Source organism: Patagioenas fasciata, chromosome 21 (assembly GCF_037038585.1).
Source record: "Patagioenas fasciata isolate bPatFas1 chromosome 21, bPatFas1.hap1, whole genome shotgun sequence".
Taxonomy (NCBI): Eukaryota; Metazoa; Chordata; class Aves; order Columbiformes; family Columbidae; genus Patagioenas; species Patagioenas fasciata.
Genome location: NC_092540.1, coordinates 5,357,102 through 5,381,018, shown reverse-complemented (window position 1 = coordinate 5,381,018; position 23,917 = coordinate 5,357,102). Strand labels below are relative to the sequence as shown.

Genomic DNA, 23,917 nt, shown 5'->3' with positions numbered 1-23,917 from the left:
CGGATGGCAGCTGATGCTCTAAGAATACTTCCCATGTTCAGTCCTGGATGATTTTCCCTGTGCTCGTCTCTGTCCACCCTTCGGAAAGCAGAGCTGCAACTTTTGTGCCGTGTTCATGCTGTAAATTCCGCGGTCCCGTCCTCTGCTGATGCTGCGACCCAGAGATGGGATCTGAGCTCTGATTTTGGCTCTAGGGGAACAACCCTGTTCCCCCCAGCCCCAGGGAATCACTGTCCCCTCAGCCAGGAGAGGAACATTCACCAGTGGTACCTATCGAGAGTTCAACACTTTGGGCTGGGGAAGACTGGACTGGAAGCTTTTAAACGATCAACGTTACCCCTCTGCAGTAATTAATGCCATTGAGCATCACGGAGCTGGTGAGGGGCTGGAGCACAAAGGTGATGGGAGCGGTTGAGGGAGCTGGGGGGTTCAGCTGGAGAACAGGAGCTGAGGGGAGACCTTCTGATCTCTGAACTGCCTGAAAGGAGCTTGGAGCCAGGGGGGTCAGGCTCTGCTCCCCAGGAACAAGCGCCAGGAGCAGAGGAAACGGCCTCAAGTTGCACCAGGGGAGGTTGAGGTTGGATGTGGGGAACAATTTCTTCCCCAAAGGGCTGTGGGGCATTGGAACAGGCTGCCCAGGGCAGCGCTGGAGTCACCGTCCCTGGAGGGTTGGACAGACGGACATGAGGTTCTCAGGACATGGGGCAGTGCCAGGGGCGGGTTATGGTTGGACTCAATGATCCTGAGGGTCTTTTCCAACTGAAATGATTCTATGATTCTATCACAGTAAAAAGTAGGAAAGACACTCAACATCCCAGTGATCAGATTGTCAAACTGGTTCCCTCACCTGGAGCAGGTCTGGTGTCACTGTCAGTCTCGACCTTCACACTTCTTCCAGAAAAAGGGGAAATGCATTTATTTAAAAAAGAAACAAACGAAAACAAATCCAGCATTTTTTTGCTGGAAGATTCCTGCCAACACAAACCAAACCAAGGGGGCAAAACTCCCGACCGAACCTCCCGTAGTCACTGAACGCATCGGGTGTGACTGTCAGCAGTGCAAAGCTTTGCAGGGTGGAATATTCTGAAATGGGTTTGTGTCGATACCCAGCGCTGGCTGCAGCGCTCAAAGGTTGAAGCTCCACATTAAAAATGCCGCATGAAACGGAGCGGGATGAAACTCCCTCTCCTGCCAGCTGATGAACGAAACAATGGCAAAGATGCGAGTGTCCTGTCTCCACCGTCACCTCCCTTCCTCATTTTCAAGCGAGCAGCAAGTCTGACAACGCGATTTAACATTTTAAACAACCACAAGCAGGCCCATTAGAGCTTTCCCAAAAGCTCATTTATACGGTCTGAAACAAGGCAGGACATCCTGGTAAAACATTAAAATCACTCAGCAAAAATCTGAATATCTGGGAAATTGCCTTTTGCGACGACAACAAAAAAAAGATGAAAGCTTGCTGATGATAAAGAAGGTTCAGGTATCACACAGAATCACAGAATGGACTGGGTTGGAAAAGCCCTCAGAGATCATCCAGTCCAACCCTTGGTCCAACTCCAGTCCATTCACCAGATCATGGCACTAAGTGCCATGGCCAATCTCAGTTTAAAAACCTCCAGGGCCGGTGAGTCCAGCACCTCCCTGGGCAGCCATTCCAATGCTGACCACTCTCTCTGCACAGAATTGCTTTCTCATCTCCAGCCTCAATTTCCCCTGGCAGAGTTGAAGCCCATGCCCCCTTGTCCTATTGCTGAGTGCCTGGGAGAAGAGCCCAATCCCCCCTGGCTAGAACTGCCCTTCAGGTCGTTCTAGAGAGTGCTGAGCTCACCTCTAAGCCTCCTCTGCTCCAGACTGAACAAGCCCAGCTCCCTCAGCCTCTCCCCATAGGAGAGATGGAAGGTGCTAAAGCGCAGGATAAACACTGGCTTGGCAAGAGCATCCGACAGCCTTCGAGTGCCACCTCGTGGGTGCAGTCGCCGAGCAGCCGCCTTTCCAAGGAACACTGTGAATCAGCCCCAGCTGAGTTACAGAAAACATCGCCAAAGATTAATAACGCATAAAAGATTTCCCTTTCCTGCTGAGCTAAGATTGCAATTTCTTCGCATGTGGCCGAGGCTTCGATTCGATTTCAAGCGTCCACTGTTCTCAGGGACAGCAGATTCATTAAGTTTGCCCAAAAATTCTTCCTATGGAAACCGCAGGGTGGCCACCTGGCTCCTCCACCCGTAACCCCCACAGGCCGGTGCTGTGGAGGACAGAATTTAACAGAATAGCTGATTTTGTGCTAAATTAGCTCTCAGGTGTCCCGTCACACGGTATCTCCACTAATATTTTGGGTACGTTCTTTAGTTTAATGGTCATTTTTGGATGATGTTAGTAAATGTTCACACTCTGAGCACCCAGGTGACGGTGCCCAGACGGAACCGGAGCGTCGCTGCAGAACTTGTCATTGAGGAAATGTGCTGTTAGACACAAGGGTTAAATAAGTGAAACGCGTCGGTGGTTACCATTAGTAAGTAAAGAGGAACCGCACGCAGATTTTGTGGACAGGGATGGGGAAAGGCAGATTTACCTCCCACTCGCTCCGCGCCGTTGAGCCGCAGTTCCTTCACATCCAGCGCTCCCTGCCGCGCATCCCTGGCCATCCCCGGAGCATCCCGCATATATCCCCGTGTTGGGCGAGCGGGCCAACCTACGGCCTGGGCTCCTCCGCCCAAAGCAAATGCCAAAATACCCCCTCCCGTCCTTCCCCGGCGCGGCGGATCAAGGTGGCGGCAGCTGAGCTCATGGTAACAAACGCGCTCGCCGCCCCGGCAGGAACGGGGGCTCGGCGGCGCCGACCCCCATCCCACACCTCGACCTTTCGCCGTACAAACACGCAGCCTGATTTCTGATCCGGCGAGGAGCGATCTCGCCTCTTCCCAACATGGGCAATCCCAGGGCCGGTGGGATTCCTGCCCTCCCACATCATCCACACCGGCAGGCTCTGCAATAGAAAGGGCTGACTTTATCTGAGCGAGATAAACCGCAGCAGCGTGGCGGAGAAACGCTTTGGGCAGCAGGTGCCGGATGATGGTTCAGTTCTTCACAAGAGGGAGAAACCTCTTAACTTGTTGTTGTCCGCTGGGCAGGAATCCCAGGGACCTTCCCCACGAGGATTAAGACCACTCAGCTTTACAATACGGATTAAAGAGTCAAATACTACTGAAAAAAGCCCCCCGGGTGGTAGCAAGATGATGCTCACAGCTTCTATACCAGTTCTTCTCAAGTAATATTTCAATACCTCTTGAATGCAAACCTCATAGTTTAACATTGACAGAGATGAGGGTTTCTTGTTCTTTTTGTCAGATAATAAAGGGAACAGGCATCTCAGGCATCCACGTTCACCCTAGAGGAGTCATGCTCTGAATTTGGACAGGACGAGGATCACGAGGTAAAAGGACTTGCCAAAAATTGTTCATCTAACAGTACCGGTGGAGGAGGATTCGGTTATTAATACATTATTAATATATGTTACTATAATTAGCGGTCTGATCCTTAGAATGAAAGAACGAAGAATGAAGAATAAATTCCTCTTGGGAATGAAGCAGAAAAGTGTTTGCTAGGCACATTTACCTTGCACATCAGTGAACTCCCTTCACCTGACCAAAACGTCCAGGGGACACTTAGGGGACAAGAAGCCGGGCTGAGCACAGCCCGGAGCTGCTGGGAGAACCGTCCCACCCCACTCCAGTTCTTATTTATCTGAACAACTGGTCAGCGTGCATTAAAATTTAAGGAAAAGAGAGATGTGTTTCCTGCCTTGTCATACGGCAAGTGCCACCACCCTGCTGGAACCTTCCCGAGGAACGGGAAGAACAAACACAACTGCAGGATGCAATTGTATAAACAACGTGGCTGGGGGGAAAGAAACGAATTAAAACTCCTAATTCTTACAAAAACAAGCCAGATTTCAGATTCAGGCGTGCCTTTTTCAGCTGGTCACACAAGCACAGCACAGGCTTGGGATGTGCCTTGCACCAGAGCGCTTGGGCAAAGCTCGTATCCCTCCACGCGACAGCCGATCATGAGCTGGGGCTGCACGGCAGCCTTTCCATCCACCCTGGGGACCAAAGCTTTCATGTCATATGAAATGTTTCAGACCCCCCCGGACCTTCCCTTCAGCACCAGATGTCCCGTGGCAGAAGCCACGCTGCAGCTTGGCAGGAGTCCCTGCAGAGCCCTCCACCAAACCACAGGGTCAAGGGCGCAGCGGCACTTTGCAAAGGAGCTTTTGGTGGCACTAGAGGCCGCTGTCCCCCTGGATGAGCGAGGGCGGATGATCCGGCTGCAACGCCCCGCAGAGTCCCCACCACCTGCTCGCACAAAGCACAAACCAAAAGGATTGAGTTTTGCACCACAAGAGTGGGGTGCATGTGAGATGCTGTGGGCTCAGCATCCCCGCGCTTGTAATTCACCCTTAGCAGAGCCGGTTGTTTCGAGGTCAGCCTGACAAATGCACTTGCAATGCGAGACAATCTGGTGCTGGCAGGAGATCATCCGAACGGCCAAACAGCAGTTTGGTGGCCCCAAAATTGCCATGAAAAAGAAATTGCTTGGCGAAAATACAGCCAAGAAGGCGGCACACGCGCAGGCTCTCGGCATCGGCACCCGCAGCGCAATCACGGGAGCCTGGACGTGCAGCTGGGTCCATGTAAATACGAGAGGCAGCAGCTTGGCTGAAGGGCCGGGACATATGGCAGCGACAGCGGGCAGCGAGCTCCCGCGGCCGGGCTCCGCACACCCACCGCTCCGCTGCCGCCGCCTTGTTTCTTGGCGCTTTGTAAGGCCATGAGGCGCAATTCACACTATTTTCCAGCTACTGGAGCATTTCCTGAGCAGTTCAGCAATAAAGCAGCAGGTAAAACCCCACGGGCGAAGCGCTGCGGGGGCACAGGGGGTCCGGTGGCCACCAAAGGATGCAAACCTCTGCTCGTCACTGCTCCCAGACCCAGCAGCCTCTTCGGCTGTAACCTTTTGGCTTCGCACTGATAATATAAGGCCACAAGTTAGGAGACATCCCTGTGATCTAATATTAGATGATAAGCTTGTTTATGTTGTTGTTGCTAAGAGAAAGCTGGAGCTTTGGAAACACTGAAGCAGAGCAAATGCTACTGCAACAGCTGCCGGTGGGAACCGAGATCCATACAGTGCTTTCCCTGACAACTGTTTGCCATTTTCCTTCTTTATTTCATTTTACTGGAACTGGCCTCCTTCCAAAATAAACCTTTTCCCTTTGGGTGACCTCTCCTGCTTCTCTAGGTCCACGTTTCCTAGTTCAAAATGTGCCGGCAGCTCCCAGTCCGTATATCCTGCTGTTAGAACGTATATTCCTATATAAGGTTTCTTCCACCCACAAGCACAATGCATCACTGCTGTGTTCTTTTCCCCTCGGTAGTTTCAAAGCATCAGTTAGAGGTGGGAGGAATTTTCTGGTGTTTCTCTATGCATTAGCATAATTCACAGGAGATGGTTCCCTAATCAAAATGCAGAAGACTTAAACAGATCTTCTGTTTTATTTATAGAAAGTGATTCGGCAATAAATGCCAACGCGGTCATATGAAGAGATGCTCTTCTGGGCATTTACAAGTACCATGGCAGTCGAGCTCCCCATCTGCAGATGGTGCCAAACGTCTGGTGGGTTTTGCGGAGCCCACCTCTCCAGGGAAGAATCTGAAGCTTCTGCAAGTCTATTCTGGGCTTGCCAAAGGCAGAGACTGTGGTGAACCGGGCCCAAGCGGGAGCTGAGAGCACAACGCTCGCTCTGTCCGCTCGCACGCAGCCTCACTTTGCACTGGGAGCAGCTCACCGCAATGCAACCGCAAACGACGCCAACTGACCCCCGGCAAAACGACAAGGAGCATCTAGAGGTGCTCCTAAAATTCAATTTAAGTGTTCTTACAGACAAAGTCACTCTGCAGCCATTTCAAATTACGACCCTGCACGCAGGGTTGATGAACGTGGCTCATCCGGAACGTTCGCAATACCTTCAAAGGTGTTTTCCCTGTGCTAGCGCTGGGGAAACAAAAAGGAAAGGAAAAAGCCCAAGCAGCATTAAAAGTCTGAGTAATTCCCAGCTAGCACAGAGAGACCGACCTCCGCTCAGGAAGGTCTGTATTAACAACTTATTGTTTTAGACTGGAAGAATCTAACGACTGAGAACACCCTGTGAACCGGTTGCTAGGCAGAAATACACAGTTCGTTGTTGCGTTGTATTTATTACCATTTACTTTTGTGGTTGCCACCAGAAGAGACAAACTTTGCAGAAGTTAACCTGTTTGCAGGAATAAATATAGATCATTGGATACTCTGTGCTTAAATGCACAAGGTATATTTCCTTTGAAAACAGCACTGGCTAACCCAGGTTTATATTTCCCCAGCCTCAAAATAGCATAATTTAAGAAAGAGATCCCAGCAGCTAGATTGAATAATTCAGAATGCTGCTACTGCTGGAACGGCCTCGGTTGCACAGGGCAGGCTTCTACCTGCGTGCTGAGCCTTCCTTTAGAGTCAATTGAAATCGATGTGTGTAGCCCATCTCCTCCTGTACCACACGTTCCACGCTCCAGGAACACTTGTTTTCCCCCGCTAACTGCAGAGGGAATCGAGGAGACCTGTGCAGCAAAGGCGTCCGCATCGGGGCGTACGTAAACTCGGAATCAGAGGGATGGGTTTTATGTGAACGCGTCTCAGTCCAACGCTCTTTTTAGGATGGGATTCACGTTACAGAACCTACTGCGAGCAGCTACTGTCTGTCTGTCCCTTTGCACACAGAGGCCTTAGGGGCTGACAGCAGTGAGATGCTGAAAAGATAAGGAGAAAATGGCCCCCACCATGGCTCGCCGAGGACCCGCGCGCAGCGGCTCTGCTCACTGACCTTCTGCGCTCCCGGGCTTCCTCAGCCGACAAGTCCTTTCCCGGAGTGGCGGCAGCACCGGCATTGGCAATACCGTTAGCGGAACCGAGTATGGCGCGGTTTGTGATTACACCTAGGGGGGTGCTAGCAGAGATGCCCTCTGTATTTTTCTCTACGGCAGAATCAGTTTGTTGCCTGAAAGGGGCTCTGAAATAGAGAAGACACAACGGAAAGCAAAGCAAGTGAACTCAAGTGCTGAGCGAGACCAGCCACCTCGAGGGAGCATCGACAGCTCCTTCTCCTCGTTCTACACTCACGGTTTTGTAGAGAACAGCACATATTAAAAAAAAATGTAGAGGAATAAGTAGGAGGAATTCATAGTCTTCACATCCCTGTTTGCAGCAAAAATGATTAGAAAATGCAGCCGATGAATAAGTAGAAGGAATGAACTCCAAGCGCTTGTACACAGAACGCCCAAGAGCAGCCTGAGCAGCACATGGTGTCTCTAACAAGGGTGACAAGAGGGCACAACCGGCCACTCGGTGAGTGACGAAGCCAAAGCCACGCACAGGCTGCTAATCGCCTACTCCTGCGTGTGCACTAACACTCACTAACACATCCAACGGGACTGCTCTGGGATCTCCTCTCCGCCTGGAAGCACATTTCCAATCCCTAATCCGCTCCAGAAATCACACCTTCCAACCCAAACGCGGATGCTCTGCCGCGCTCTCTCCGCCGGAGCCGTTACCTGGTGTACTGGTGGGCCGACGCAGCCGTGCTGGCACCGAAGGCTGCGGGACAGGCAGGGCCAGGTTGCCGCGGGGCGCCCAGGGAGGTAGATGACCCCATGGACGTGGGTGAGGTAGCTAGAGATGTATTGCGAGTGGCTGAAATGTAGGGACTGCTGAGGTCACTACTTCTACCAAAGGAAGCACTGTAAAACATCACAAAATCACGGCTTTCAGTAAATATTCAACAGAACACCCCGCAGCCGGGCTCTCAGCTGGGAAGGGAGCGAGTTTGATGTCTTAGCAAAAGGTAGGCGAGGAGATGGGAGCACGTTGAGCCGCTCCCGCAGGCTGGTGCTAGCAGAGCCCCGCTTAGCTAAGCCCAGCTGAGAGTGAGCGAGAGAATAACGGCGTGGAGGTGAATCGGTGAGGATGAGGGAAGGGACAAACCCTACTGGGGTGCACAGAGAGCAGCCCTGTGTCCTGGGGAAAGGCAGAAACAACGCGCGAGGATGAGGTTGGTTAAAGCAGGGAAGGAGAGAGGGACACGAGCAGGTCTGGCTGCATCACCTCCTACGGATGCCCAGGACTTCCAGTTTTAAGAACTTATTTTCAATGGCTTAAAGCTTTGGTAAAGATGATCAGTTCAGGCTTTAATTTACTTTAAGGCATGTTTGGTATAAACTGTGTATTTCTGGGGAACAGCTAGCAAAACCATCCGAAAATTGTACAAGAATGAGCAAGGGAAATACATCTTGGGTCAGTTTAAAACAAAACCCTTAAAACCATTACTAGTGAAAAGCTTCAGTGTTTGTACTTTGGAGAAGAGACAGGAGAAAAGGAGAAGGGCTCTGAAATGAGGATGCATCCTGCTTTTTCAGAGCAAATCCGCCCTAAGTGTGGTAGGCTGCACACCTCTGAAAACAGACCTGATGGGTTCTGGTAAAACCTCCTTATTGTATGTGCCATATAGGGGCTGCTTGTTCTCTGTACAGAGCAAACGGGTGTGCACGCATGATCCAGGGCCCTGCCACACCTTCCCCAGTAACTGGTATTCCTGGTTGCTACTGGTCAGACTGGGCTGCCAGCAGGATCAAAGGCCAGGAAGGCTGGAATGTTGCCTCTCGCCTCCTGCATCCTAATGACTCCCACATCGGGGCACACGGAGCATGCGGATGAGTGGCTGCACCAGGAATTAAAGCTGACCTAGAGGAGAAGCAGATCAGGACAGAGAGCTGCAGGTTTGTGGGAAAGCCAGGGACAACGGACGGGAATTCAACACTAGAGCAAGAGTCAGCGAGAGGCCAAAACAAAACTTGCATGGGGCAGGACAAGAGCCGAGGACAGCGGTTCAGAGGAAGGATCCAATCTGCTTAAGCACCCAATATACAAGTTGGTTTTATACACCAAGGCCCCAGAGCCAGCTCAGAACAAGCAGCTGGTCCCCAGACAGCCAAAGGAGAGACTGGGACATCCCAGAAGGTCTCCCCAGGGAGGAACCTCACATTTGGGCTCTCCAGCCAATGGCTGCTTGCTATATCCAGGTCACAAAGGAACAAGTGGGTTATTGTCAGCAGGTAGGAACCTCCAGTGGACCCTAAAAAAGGTTCCCCTGGAAAGGTGGCCCCTGCCCTGAGCCCTGGGGAGCAGAAATTCCTGCTGGAAGCAAGAGCCCTTCTGGGCATCCTGCGCCAGAGGAACAGCCCTGGGAATGGGCTGGGAGGGGGAGCTGAGCCGGGCTGGGACAGGTGTGCAGAGCGAGTGGCAGAAATGAGTGTCCTGAGCAGGTCATAGAGTCATTCCGGTTGGAAGAGACCCTCAAGACCATCGAGTCCAACCATAACCCAACTCTAGCACTAATCCATGTCCCTAAGAACCTTATCTAAATGCCTTTTAAACCCCTCCAGGGATGGTGACTCCAGCACTGCCCTGGGCAGCCTGTTCCAATGCCCAACAGCCCTTTGGGGAAGAAATTGTTCCCCACATCCAACCTCAACCTCCCCTGGTGCAACTCAAGGCCGTTTCCTCTGCTCCTGGCGCTTGTTCCTGGGGAGCAGAGCCCGACCCCCCTGGCTCCAAGCTCCTTTCAGGCAGTTCAGAGATCAGAAGGTCTCCCCTCAGCTCCTGTTCTCCAGCTGAACCCCCAGCTCCCTCAGCCGCTCCCATCACACTTGTGCTCCAGCCCCTCACCAGCTCCGTTCCCTTCTCTCAACTCGCTCCAGCACCTCAAGGCCTTTCTTGGTGTGAGGGGCCCAAAACAACCCCCAAGATTCGTGGTTTGGCCTCCCCAGGTCCCAGCACAGGTTCGGTCACTGCCCTGGGCCTGCTGGCCACACCAGTGCTGGTACCAGCCTGGATGCTGGTGGCCTCTTGGCCACCTGGGCATGGAGCAGGTGCCATGGGAAGGAACAAAAGGAGCAGCAGGGGAAAAGCTGGTGGCAGCCCTGGGGGTGCAGGGAGGATGTGGCACCATCCTTGGAGAGCCCAAGGCTGGGGGATGAGGAGTGGCTGCAATAAAGAGAAGGAACTTGGTTAGGAAGGGAGGAGACAGAGGGTTATTAAGACCTGACGAGGACAGTCTGTCAGAAGGGGAAGGCGATGGGTGAAAAGGGGCGATGAGAGGATGGAAGCAGCAGCTGTGTGGGAGAGCTGAGATGTGGGGGAGCGGGAGGAGGAGGAAGAGCGCGGTGAGGGGCTGTGCCAACTCCTACACGCCCAGGCCTCGTGTTGGAGGAACGTGGTGCCGGGCCATCCCGTACACACCAAGGGAGCTGAGACACCGCAGCTCCACAGGAATCCACCTCCCCGCCTGTCACCGCGCACGGGTGGCACCGCACAGCATGAGGACAACACCGGGGCACCGCTTCAGTGTTCACATTGCATGTGAGCAGGACCAGAACACTGCGAGAAAAAGGTGAGCTGGGGAATCTTGTTAATTAACAGCGATGTTCGTATGAATTGGTAGAAGGGAGGATTAGGAATTTATGCTGGCACTGACACACTGCTACTCGTTCTCTAACAATCACCATAGCGTAACCATCAGGGAATGAGCAATGAAATGGAATGAAGCATTTGAAATCAATACAAAGAAACATTTCTGAAAACGGCTATGGCAAGTAGAATTCAAACTCTTAAAAACCTTCAAAACCTTAAAAAGCTTCTACATCTGCTAATAAAAAAGGTTTGCACAAACCTCAGAATTAGGTTTTTCTTAAACGTGCTGCCATAGGGTGTCGCAGAGATCACAATAAGATTTGCCTATGGCAGGTGGCCACAGTGGTGGCTGTTAAGAACAACACAACCCCTGGCTCCCAAATTCCTGATCGCTGGAAGCCAGGAGGTGAAGAACTGAACCGCTCTGCAGTTACCGCAGCGGCTGCACCTGCCCCTCCAAAGCAGGGGCTGCCAGAGCCAGAGCTGCACCCACTGCTGGCCTGATGTGCCGCGGTGGTTTTAAACCCAGCCCAATGGTGTATCTGCGAATGTAAAAAATGAAGGAGAAACTGTGTGAAAAAGTGATTTCATTTTGGGGTGCGCGATCCCTTCCTATGAGGCATCTCTCATGGCTGATGTCAATGGAAGGATGCTGAATTATTTCCATCTGCTATGCCGGTTTTTCTATCAATCCTTTAACTCACAGGTGATGTGACCGGGCTGTTTGAAAGCCAATATGCCCTAAAATGGAGAACAGCTGCTCAGAATGGGGTTCTGTGGATTTTTGGGCTAGTGGTGCAGCCATGGAGAAAGCAGAATGAATCACAACCACTGTCACTGCAGACAGAGCTTTCACATTTGCAACACTGCTGCAAGTTATGTTCTCTTCTTTTAGAAGAAAAGCCATTTTCAATATCAGATGATCTGTTGCTCTTGTCTACTCTGTTTGGGGATCACATAAAGCACTTATAGAACATAACTGTCTGTATCGAGATTAATTACTTGTTAAGGTAAAGGGGAAATGCAGATGTACAAATTGCCCTCTCGGTCCCATCCAAATATGTCACGTTCACTTAAATTCTTCCTCTCTCAGAACGAGTTCTTATCTTTCGGAGTTGTGCTCAGAGTTTTGCTAATACTTGGAAATGACAAAGAGCTCAACCTTTAACAGGTAACCAGGTTCCCTTCTTTGAGGCTGACGCACAAGGCTGGAGAAATCAGCTGTTCAATACGATTATATTTAATTCCTCTGTAGAAAACCATAAGGGACAGAGGTCCAATTGACGGCAATTTTACTGTTTGTACGTAAAAGGCAAAGCCATTGATCTCTTTTAAAGAAATCACACTCTATTTCTACCTGACAAAGCTATTCTCTGTGATTTCTTGTAAATCAGCGCTCTCCTATGAAAGGCCTTTTGACAAGAAATCGGTATTTACCACTGCTGGCCAAAACCTCCGCTAGTGTCCGTACGGTTTAACTAAGGGAATACGGTATGGCCGTGTGAACGTAACACTAAATCTGGTTCGGGATTAGCTGTAAAGCTTTAAGGGACGGCCACGTTAGCGACTGGACCCCCAGAGCGGGAGCAGCACGACGTGCCAGCAGCAAGAGGCGAATGTTTTCCAATGTCATCAGCTGCGGCTCGCCCGCCTGCCTGCAGGGAGAGACGCTGCGGAGCTTGAGCTGTCATCATGTCCCAGGATAGATGTGAAGTCACTGGAACGGATCAGCAGGTCAGGAGTCTCTGCTCCGAGTGGCTGTTTCACCTTTTGTGGAAATGGGTCTGTACATGCTCAGCAATTGGACAGACGTGGCCTCCAGCTCAACTCACCTCTACCAGCACAAGCACCAGAACACAAAACATCCACCTCTTCCCAAATGTCTCAAGCAACTGTTTCACCTTCAGGACAGTTATTTAGTTCAGGGTCTAGAATTTAGTGAAACACAATCTAAAACCTTGATGTATTCCTGCCCTTTTCCTTAAGCACAGCTCAACTGGCTTTGCAGCATCACAGGTTTATAGAGGCTGTTTTGAACCAGTATGGGCTGAAATGAATGTGAGGCGATGGCACTGCACTTGCACAAAGGGCTGATCTTCCTGCTCACAACCAAGAGGAAAACTCAGTAACATATTATTTGCTTTAACAGAGCAGCGTATTCATTCCTGTCTTTCAGAGACAGGCATTACCTGGTGCTCGGAGGAAACCGAGCGTTCCAAAGGGGTAAAAGATACTGCCAATTACACAGGTAATGCACAGGGTTGCTTTCCTGATTCTGCTGGGCTGGTTTACCAGCAATCAGTCTCTACAATTTCACATGCACTGTGCAGAAACCACTCCCTCAGTGCCACGAGCAAACAGTTGGAGGCATCAGGCTCAACCCTTAGCAAGTGCTTGGAGCCACGCACAAGAACGCTGCCGCTCTGCCAGAAACAGACTCGCATGAACCAAATCAGAGCTGAGCTACAACTTACCTGTCAATAGCTATGTGAACAATGCTTTCAGACTGTAATTACTTTATTCTTTTTATGACCAATTTTGGTTTTATTATCTATCCGTAATACTAGCATAAAACTGAGAAAACACCGCGTGGTTGAATTTTGCGAATGAGAGTACTTAAATTCGGTTCAACAATTTACAAATCAACAAACATCACGGTCTTTCAAAAGACTATTTAGCATGATAAATGTTGATAAACTCGAATTTGTATTTCCTGCTCTCAGCAGAGGAGGGCCCGAGGCCGGCTATGCCGATGCAGTAAGCAGCAGGCAGCAGGCTGAGCTTTGGAGGTGCGTTAAGAGGAGAACCGAGCCTGGAACCCGCCTAAGCCAGACCTGGATGTACCTTTTCAAGTAGGTAGAGACATAGGTAGTAGGTGCACCAGAATGGGGAGCTTCGTTTCCCTTCGATTCATCCCTCCAGGGCTGCCGGGTGTAAGAGCCGCTCCGCACGAGGTTAACGGCTGATTCTCTAACACAGGAGAGAGCACAAGGTTCGGTCAGAAAAGCTTTTGGAGTTTGTTTTTGGCTCCTCTACAGCTCCATAAGAAAAATCCCACCCTTACAGCTACGTGCACCCTCCTTCAGAGGTGAGACAGCTCCTGAAACAGCCCTTCTGGCCTCCACATCGGGCTCTGTTATTGCCAGCTGGATTATTTAAGAATCACCAGGCGATGGAATATTTTTAGTCAAAAAACGTGCAACTGAAATTTAGATTGTCCATAAAGGTAATTTAACAAATTAAATGTCACTTGATACTGTTTCTTGTGTCTTGTATCAAACGATATCACATAAATGGACAGATAGTGCAACTGCAGGGGATGTTTTTATTCCCTGAGGCATCCAGGCAATGACAGCAAAGCAACTCAGGACAGCAAATCATTTGCTATACTGACCAGCAGAAAACAACAAACAAAATATTTGGCTATATCTAAAACTATCTGTCAAGTTATCAGTAAATTACCAGTAGCCCTGTTTATCGGAGTTATCTGAAATCAGGGCTCCTTTTCCTAATACACACTTTGGCAGCGTGTCCTGCTCTCTGCTGGTCTGGGACAGAACCTCGAGCTTGTAATGCAACACAAACCCGTTCGCTCATTATCCTGCAATTATTTTTCATTTTTTAATTGCTGTGTCTTTTTCATTCTTTAATTGCCCTTTTCAGGCACCTGTGGGTCCCATGAAGTGAAACTCAGCTGTTTGGAAAGGAAAGAATATTGGGAAAAATCTGTGCTGCACAGTAGGCCTGGGCACCATCTGTTCAGTCCTCACTCCCCGCTTCACAAAGCAAAGGACGCTCAGCTGGATGCGCCGCTGCCAAACCCACTCGAGCTTATCGGCCATTTCAACACAAATCGGCTGCTAAACTCCAAATCCCAGCGACTGGTTGAGATGAAGCAAGAACACAGCACGGAGGTTCCAGCAAAGGGGCAGCAAAGAAGCTGGAACTGCGCTCTCAGGGTGCTCGTCTGCCGTGAGTTCTTCACAATTACCGTTCACAACGACTCCTCTGTATCTGCCTTTCTACCACTGCTGTGGAAACGGCTGGAAATGAGGCTAGACTCAAATCTTACTCCTTTGAGCACAAACCATGAAGAACTTGTTTGTAGAGATTAGCTCCTCAAGCATATCTTGAGATACTAGATATTAATGCCATTTATACTGCGGTTCTGTCCAGGGGCAACTACACACGTTCACTGTAAAAACCCCTGCAATGGCAACGCCAGGAGTAAAAGTGCAGGTGCCAGCTACAAAATGAGGCACTTAAATATAAAAGGCAAAAGCATCCTTAAATCGAGTTTCCTGGATGGACACTATATATGTCTGAATACAGGGGTGGAGAAACCAGCCTGCTGCCCTGCTCACCTACATGAAAACCAATGTACCGGAGCTTTTCTAGATCAGGGAATGCTCTTGATATTGTGAATTCCTGTATAGTTGGGACTGCTGAGGAAATATATGAAGCATGACTACAGGAATGTATTCCAGAGGAGCTATCTACAGGACAGAAGCTGAGCATGACGTTCAGTCTCACCTGTTTTCTTTTTCTTCTATATCGCTCGTGCTGCTCAGTCTTCTGGGGGCTATTGTGGCAAGATAACTCTTGTTGTCTTTATCCTGGAGAAGTAAAAGAAGTAATTTGACTGTAAATCCGTTACACTTGCAGCATGTTCAGTGACAAGTAATTCCATGTTCTGATTCCTTCAACTGAGAAAGCATTCTCCTGTCTCAGGATTACTGGTTTAAGGCAACACACGCAGCATAAAAGCATCAGTTCTGAAAATGATTTCCCGAAGAGCACGCTACTGAAAACGAAACCAGCTTCTAACTAGAACCATTTATAAACCAGAGAATCCTGGAGTGGTTTGGGTTGGAGGGACCTTCCCAGCTCCCCCAGTGCCACCCCTGCCATGACAGGGACATCTTCACCAGCTCAGGTTGCTCAGAGCCCCGTCCAGCCTGGCCTGGGATGTCTCCAGGGATGGTTCATCTACCCACAGGCAGCAAAGATACAGCTGGTGAATACGTGGGATGGGATTTGCAAATACAGCTGGTGGATACAGGAGAATCACATCTAGATGACAGTGGAGGAGAATTTCCAGTGCAGGTATGTGCTGCTGTCTGGATTAGATATTTTCTGGAAAAGAACGGGCCATGCCAGACCTGCAGCCCACTTCAAACCGAGCAGGAACTAGGTCCAAGGGGCACTGAGCTCCAGTTTTGCAAGAACGAGTGATAGGAATATTTTTCAATAAAAGAAAAAAAAAAGAGACCTAAGTTTGTTATGGATACAAAACCCAGCTATAACTCAAAACAAAAGGAAAGGGTCTTAAACCCGTGAGGTAAAGTCTGCTCAGCTGAGATGCGCTAACACACCTTTGCTGAAAGCCAAACCTTTTCTTTGTTGTCTAACAACGCAGATATCCGAGGACTTGACGAAGAACGATAGATAGAAGTCTTATCCCTCTGTGCCTCACGAGTAGCAGCGACTTCACTCAACATGTTGTGGCTGCCGGTCTTGCGCAGTCCCAGGCGCCACGACGAAGGTGACTCGTCCTTCTGCTCGTCCGACTTGCTGAGCCAACTGAACTGTGGAGGAGAAGAAGGGGCATTTGGGAGGGGTAAGAACACTGCAAGGCACAGACTCAGTTCTGACCGTGTTTTAACAAGCCCGGATTTTTGCTGGGCTACAATCAGTGACACTGATTTCCTGCTTGGCTTTAATTACAGGACATCACTGACGGTGAACGCACAGGGATGCAAATGGCTGTAGCGCTCTCATCCCCAAAGACAGACGATGAAAGAGACCTTGTGTCATTGTGCAGCTCCCTTTGCCTACACAATGACCTCCTCCAGCGAATATAAGGAACAACGAAGCTTTTATTAGCACCCGCTTAGGAAAGGGCAGTTACTCAGTGAAGGCAGAAAACCAAGAAAAAGTAATCAACTCTTTTGGGATTGGCTGCAAATAAAACCCTTACACAGATCAAAATGGACAAAGTCCAGGAGAAGCCAAGAATCACAGGCTGGGGTTGGAAGGGGCCTCTGGAGATGATCTAGTCCAAGCCACCTGCTAAAGCAGAATCATCATGGAGCTGGAGCCCACACCACGTACAGGGAGAGACTGAGGAAACCTGGCCTGTTCAGCATGGAAAAGAGAAGGCAAAGAAAGGATTTAATTGCTCTGCTACTTGTTGGGTGGGGTTTCCAGAGGATGTGGAACCAGACATGTTCTCAACAGCCTACAGGGAAAGGAGAGGAAGGAACAGACTTGTTCCAACATGGGAAATTCCACTCAACACGAAGACACCTCCTGGTAGGAGCAATGCTGCACGGGGACAGGAGCAAGAGAGTGGGACATCTCCATCCTCAGAGACTTGGCAGTCCTCAGCTCAGCTAATTCAAACAAACACGACATAGGCTTGAAATGGCTCTGCTTCCAGCACGAGGTTGGACTACAGGAGTGCACAGGTCCGTTCTAGCTTAAGCCTTTATAGAGCCAGGTAACTGTACATTCTGTACATACTACAGGACGGACCTTCATGGTTTTTGCTGCATGAGGCACATCTGACAAGCACATATTAATATCATCCCTCAAATACGCAACTGCTGAAATGTACAACTTCAGTTAGAGTGATCAAGTCTTACAAGAAGATGCCAAGAGTGGAACCTGGGCACCACAAGAGATACTGCTACACAGACTGGGGCTCGACGCTGAGTTGTATATGAAATAAAGCAAGCAAAACATCAGGAATTATTGTAAAAGAACAGAATATGAAACACGCCACCATTATGTCTCTGTGCTACTGCAGGGTACGATCACATCTCTGATATCACACACAGCTCAAAAGCCGTATAAAAGAAGGGGAAGAGGTTCAGACAAAGGCAATGAGAGTAAACAGAGCAAGAGAGCTTTTAGACGAGGAGTTATCAGGAGTTTCCAAGGCTGAGATCTGATCAAGGCACACAGAACCCTCAGTGACACACACGAGGGTGAATAAGGATCAGTTATTCCGTGTTCCTTCCCATAAAGGACCAAGGGGCAGCAAACAAAAGCAGCGTGTAGCAGGTTTAATGAAACAGGTGCTGGAAGCTCTGTTTAATGCAGAATGAAGCTGAAGAACCCTTTGCCACTGGACATTATAGGATCCCAAATATTATGGGTGTTCAAGAAACGACTGAATTTTCATAGAGGAAAAGTCCAACGGGGGCTACTGAACACAAAAAGTAGCACAGGTTCAGCAAGTCCCCGGAATGCAGATTGCTAGAAGGTGGGAGAGAAGTCCAGTTAGTCTGTCTTCTCTACTTATCTCTTGATGGTCACTGTCAAGGGCAGGATACAGGGTAGACAAGGTTTTACACACATTATTATACCATATTCAACATAAAAACCATCTGACATCACCCAGAATAAATGAAGCTACTGGGGAGCTCTGCCCTCCACCTCATTGACTCAAGACCCCTGCAGTATTGCAGCAATGTTTCTCAGCTAATGTTGTTTCAATGTAGATGCACAGAGTTCATCTGTGCTCCACCAATGCTAGCACTTCCAGTCTACTGAGCTCTAATGTTTTAATGTCATTTTGACACTCAGAGAAAGCTCAAATCCACAGTAGAAGTTGCTTTCTGGAATCTCTGAACAACCCAGGAACAGCGCATTTAATAACTCCACAAATGGAGGCCAACACATTTATTCTCCCACATAAATCTCAGTCTGATAAACAGAGTTACAGAAGAATCAAATATGTAAGAGAAGGTAAAGCATCTGGTCTAAGTGACTGAGGTTAAATTACCAACTGCTTTGCACACAGGCCCATTTCTATGCCTTAACAGCCTTATTCTGGGCTAAACAGCTCAAATGAGCAAGAGCAACACTCTGCAGCTGGGAAAAGGTTCACTGAGTGCTCACACACGCCTTCTACCTTCAATTCTTCCCCTGCTAAACCAGCCTGAGTTAAACACCACCCAGCGGAGCTTTATTTCATTTGGTCTGGGTCAGAAGTTAGGCTTGGTAGCATGTCAAAAAGAAGAAACTGTGACTAAGCAAGCAACATTTTCCCTCTAACATGTACCTATTGCTTCAGGCTTTGGCGAGGTGCCTGCATTGTACAGCGGTTCTCCGTATTCTGGTGCAAAAAGAAAGCAGAAGTGTAAGAGGCCAGTCCTGGGCAGAACACAGAGTCTCCTGGTGCCATCCAGCTGAGTGACGTGCGGGCTGGAGAATCCAGATAAGATTTCAGTAACTCTGCTTCACCTTTAAAAAGCTTTCATAGCCTCGCTATCTAGTCAGATGCAAACTTTATCCTCTTACCGAGCTGCAACATCTCGCCACTGAATCAACCGCGCTTGGCGGGTCGGAGGCACTTTAGATGCTGACGCCAAATTCACAGCTGATACATCAGCGGGAACCGGCTTTGATGAAAGATCGGCCGGGAAGAGATCGCGAGGGCCGTGTCAGGAGCGAGAGCAACACGGAGCACGTGTGGTGAGCTGGGTCTCTCCTGGGAGCAGAGTAATTTGCTCTGGAGGGTACGAGATGCAAGCGGAACCTTACAGTACAAACATCCTCCTTTGTGCCAGCCCTACACTGTTGTGTTGCAGCATCTTTATCAAAATCACATACTATCACGCTATCTTAAATTAAGATCCTCTGCAAATCGGTTTCAGAGCACCCATTTCCCCGTAAAAGCTCCTGCTTATGAGCACTGTTGGAAATCCCCATTGATTCCAAACTCACTTACTCTTCTGGCAGATGCGGTGAAGGAGTTAGGCTCGGGTGCTGGTATTTGCTCAGTGACGCTAGGCCTGGTTTCATGGCTGGAGTGGTTGGCAAAGGGCTCTTCTTTCCTTTCTACAATTTTAAACGAGAAGAGAAACCAAACATTTCAGTATTGCACTTCCAAGGTCCTTCTTTACAAGCACAGCACACACGTAACCCAAGTTCAGTGTTGCTGTGCCCTCAGTTCACCTCAGATCATAAAGACGACATCAGCGCCAAGGCTAAGCCGGGCTTTCACAGAATCACAGAATGGACTGGGTTGGAAAAGCCCTCAGAGATCATCCAGTCCAACCCTTGCTCCAACTCCAGTCCGTTCACCAGATCATGGCACTAAGTGCCATGGCCAATCTCAGTTTCAAAACCTCCAGGGCCGGTGAGCCCAGCACCTCCCTGGGCAGCCATTCCAATGCTGACCACTCTCTCTGCACAGAATTGCTTTCTCATCTCCAGCCTCAATTTCCCCTGGCAGAGTTGAAGCCCATGCCCCCTTGTCCTGTTGCTGACTGCCTGGGAGAAGAGCCCAATCCCCCCTGGCTAGAACTGCCCTTCAGGTCGTTCTAGAGAGTGCTGAGCTCACCTCTAAGCCTCCTCTGCTCCAGATTGAACAAGCCCAGCTCCCTCAGCCTCTCCCCATAGGGCTTGTGTCCAAGTCCCTTCCCCAGTCTTGTTGCTCTTCTCTGGACCCGCTCCAGCACTTCCATCTCTTTCCTGACCTGAGGGCCCAGAACTGAACACAACACTCCAGGTGTGGCCTCCCCAATGCAGAGCACAGGGGAAGAATCACTGCCCTTGTCCTGCTGACCACGCTGGTTTGGATACAGGACAGGACACCACTGGCCTTCTTGGCCACCTGGGCACTTTCTGCAAGGCGCCTCTCCACCTCCTAACAAATAGGACGGATGCATTTGGCAGGCAAAGCTTTTGAACTCCGTCCCTGCAGACAAGCAAAATCTTTGTAGAAAGTGCCTTAAGGAGGACAACCAGATTTTTTTCTTAGTTTATAGTTTTATTTGCTCTCAGGGATTTTCTTCCCTTGGAACACCCGGGTGAAAAGCAGAACGTGCCATGCGTGTAGCGGTACAGGAACTGGTGTTACAGCACACACACCCGAGTGGGCCTGGGCTGGATTTCACTGCACGGTTCTGCTGCACTTGCTGGAACTGGTGGGCAGAATTTCTGGTCTCCTACAGCAAAATCCCTTTTCCTACAGAAAGCCAGGACTGATTCCCAACTAAAACCCCAAACGGGGCTCAAAGCAAGTTAAGCAAACCCCATGGGAGCTCCCAGCTGGCTCCTGATTGTTAGACAGCTGCAATCACCCTGTGTTTGATTTATTTTGTATGCACCATGCTTGAATAGGAACATCCACCAGATATTACCAGGGGGAAAAGAAACTGAAACTATGTCTCAGGCAATAGGTCAAATTAATAGAAGCACAAAGGGCTCCAAGACAGACTTGATGTACCTGCACCAACAGAACAATGCATTCCTCTCACAGCTACGAGTGCCTCACACAGCCACAGTTTTGAAAAAACATAGTCATTTTAAGTGTCAGCACCCAAACAGCACTAGCAAACGGTGTATGTGCAGTGAATGAAGACTCTCTATTCCACATAAAAAGCAGTTTGGTGTGGAGCAGCTGTGAGGATGGCGCCGCGGAGCGCAGAGATCAGCCTGTGAAACTAATGTTCTCCCTCCTAGAAAACAGGATTCAAAGGGCAAGGAAAACAGAAAAGAGCAACACTTAAATAACGGGCAGTTAGCAGCACTGGCAGGTCCAGACTTAAAGAGCCAAAGATGCATCTTCCCTAGGAAGGTCTGCTTGATATCGGAGTCTCGGCCACCTTTCCCTCTGTGTTAGCTCAGAACTTCTAAGGTCAAGCCTAATTATGACGGCACAAACTTAAGTGGGAATGAGAGGTTGGAAAGAACCCAAACTGTGAGCAATGTGGCTGAAATGGGGACGGGCAGCGCGAGGATCCCGTGCTTTATTTTACTGACATTTCAGTAACCAACATGATGAATTCCAACCAAGGGAAACCGGGAAGGATTAATTCAATCACCCCAACACAGATTTGGTGAGACTAAAAATTCAGTTCTCTAACTTTGTATGAATATAATTTTTCATAAAGTTTTGGGGTTTTATTTTTTTTAAACACTGAAAGCTTCCCTGGCCTGTTTTAATTCACAATAATTAAAAACACACAATAATAACAGCAAACTGGCTGAAGGGAAGAAGCCAGAGAGTCGTGGTCAATGGGGCAGAGTCCAGTTGAGGCCTGGATCCAGTGCAGGGCCTCAGGGGTCAGTGCTGGGGCCGGTATTGTCCAATATATTCATCAATGATTTGGATGAGGGAACAGAGTGACTGTCAGCAAGTTTGCTGGTGACACCAAGCTGGGAGGAGTGGTGACACTGGAAGCTGTGCTGCCATCAGAGACCTGGACAGTCTGGAGAGTTGGGCAGGGAAACATTTAATGAAATAGAACAAGGGCAAGTGTAGAGTCTTGAATCTGGGCAGGAACATCCCCAGGTTCCAGTGTAAGTTGGGGAATGAGCTATTAGAGAGCAGTGTAGGGGAAAGGGAGCTGGGGGTCCTGGGGACAGCAGGGTGAGCATGAGCCAGCACTGGGCCCTTGTGGCCAGGAAGGCCAATGGTACCTGGGGTGGGTTAGAAGGGGGTGGTCAGTAGGTCAGAGAGGTTCTCCTGCCCCTCTGCTCTGCCCTGGGGAGACCACACCTGGAATATTGTGTCCAGTTGTGGCCCCTCAGCTCCAGAAGGACAGGGAACTGCTGCAGAGAGTCCAGCGCAGCCACCAAGATGCTGAAGGGAGTGGAGCATCTCCCGTGTGAGGAAAGGCTGAGGGAGCTGGGGCTCTGGAGCTGGAGAAGAGGAGACTGAGGGGGGACTCATTCATGTTTACAGATATCTAAAGGGTGAGTGTCAGGAGGATGGAGCCAGGCTCTTCCTGGTGACAACCAGTGACAGGACAAGGGGCAATGGGTGCAAACTGGAACACAGGAGGTTCCACTGAAAGAGGAGAAGAAACTTGTTCCTGGTGAGGGTGTCAGAGCCTGGCCCAGGCTGCCCAGGGAGGTTGTGGAGTCTCCTTCTCTGCAGACATTCAAACCCGCCTGGACACCTTCCTGTGGAACCTCAGCTGGGTGTTCCTGCTCCATGGGGGGATTGCACTGGATGAGCTTTCCAGGACCCTTCAACCCCTGACATTCTGGGATTCTGTGCTATTGACATAGTTACCAGTACATATAACGACCATAAGTTTTTATACTGATCTTTTTCTCTTGTTTATATACAACCTAATGTCAAATTGTTAATTGTTCTCAAGATGAATAAATGGCACGAATTCAGCTCCCTTTGTATGAAGAACACAAATTTCTCACAGACTCTAAGAAACACAGCACTCTCTGAAGCGCTTCAGTGATTTCACTGCTCACCTCTTCCAATTTCTCCTCCCACAGTCTCTGCAAATTCAACACATTTATTGCAGCCTGAGAGCCTTCAAAACATTCCTCCAAATAAACTGCTGTATTTTACTGCCAGCTTCTGCTTTCTCCCGCCTTACACTCCGCTACCAAAGGACTTTTTGGTCTCAAAAGATCACTCATTACAATATTTGGACTTTTTTACCCCCTTCATCTGGACTTTGAACACTTTAGAACAAGTCGACTTCTATCTGTCCAGTGAAGTGAGGCTTTCAGGATGGCATTCCCAGATAAACGAAATCAAAAAGCAGTTCTCAACCTGATAACTCAATATTGTGGGCTAATTATTAAAGCCAGGACTGTGCTGCCTCACCTGATTCCTTTTCAGCATCCGATTCTGAAACTTCATCTTCTTCAGCTTCCTCTTCCTCTTCAGAACTAGAACTGCTGGAGTCCTTGTTCTCTTCCTCCATCTCCATGGACTTCAGCGTGTCTTCCTCATAAAGAATCTTCTCTTTGCTGCAAGATACAGAGATTTTAAGAACCACCAGGCAAGCAAGTTATTTCGGAGTTCTCAGGAACACACAGACACGATTCGCTACATATAGAACAAGGAGAAAGCCCATCTGCAGACCCAGCATCCCAGCAGTGCCCATTTGCCACGGATTCCAAAGGCTGTTTCGCATTTCCTAAATTTGCAAGCGTTTCTCAACCCGCAAAAACGCCATCTCTGTTCTCCTAGTGCAACAGAACCCATCGGCTGGGCTGTTCAGCTCTGTGCAAAGGTGCAACTCTCAGCCCAAAGGACAAACTGATGCTCAGCAAGAGCAGGAGTCGAGGGACCAGGGACCTACTCTGTGGGTTGGTGGAGAAACAGCTTAAATTGTATCTGTGTGAGCTCAGATTTAAAAGAAACAATGAAATTCAGTTCAGAACACTGAACTTTTTGAAAGCAGCTGACGGCAGCGGGTGAAGCTGGTGTCCCAGTGCTCCCCATGCAGCTGCTTTCCACCAAAGAGAAAAGACACGTACTTGGTGAAGAGTCCGCTCTGGGGTTTGCCGTTCATGTCAGCTTCAATAAGCTTATTCCTCGTCTCCTTCTCACTTCGCAACTGTTGAAAAGCCCAAGATCGGA

At 49.4% G+C, this 23,917-nt stretch overlaps 1 protein-coding gene across 7 annotated transcripts in view; it reads right to left on the bottom strand.

The window, feature by feature from the left end:
* Positions 1-23,917, bottom strand: part of PPP1R12B (protein phosphatase 1 regulatory subunit 12B) — a 127,432-nt gene that overhangs the window by 56,187 nt on the left and 47,328 nt on the right. For 3 of the 7 annotated variants that reach the window (XM_065854419.2, XM_065854412.2, XM_065854414.2), the window contains exons 7-14: positions 23,815-23,894; positions 23,156-23,301; positions 19,301-19,410; positions 15,954-16,148; positions 15,094-15,176; positions 13,405-13,530; positions 7,647-7,832; positions 6,920-7,105 (exon numbers count right to left, since the gene is read on the bottom strand). In XM_065854419.2, coding sequence (XP_065710491.1) covers positions 6,920-7,105; positions 7,647-7,832; positions 13,405-13,530; positions 15,094-15,176; positions 15,954-16,148; positions 19,301-19,410; positions 23,156-23,301; positions 23,815-23,894 — 1,112 coding nt within the window. Of the gene's footprint in view, positions 1-5,291; positions 6,058-6,919; positions 7,106-7,646; positions 7,833-13,404; positions 13,531-15,093; positions 15,177-15,953; positions 16,149-19,300; positions 19,411-23,155; positions 23,302-23,814; positions 23,895-23,917 lie in introns of those variants that run through there. The other 4 variants (XM_065854415.2, XM_065854416.2, XM_071817798.1 and 1 more) reach the window with 3 other exon arrangements.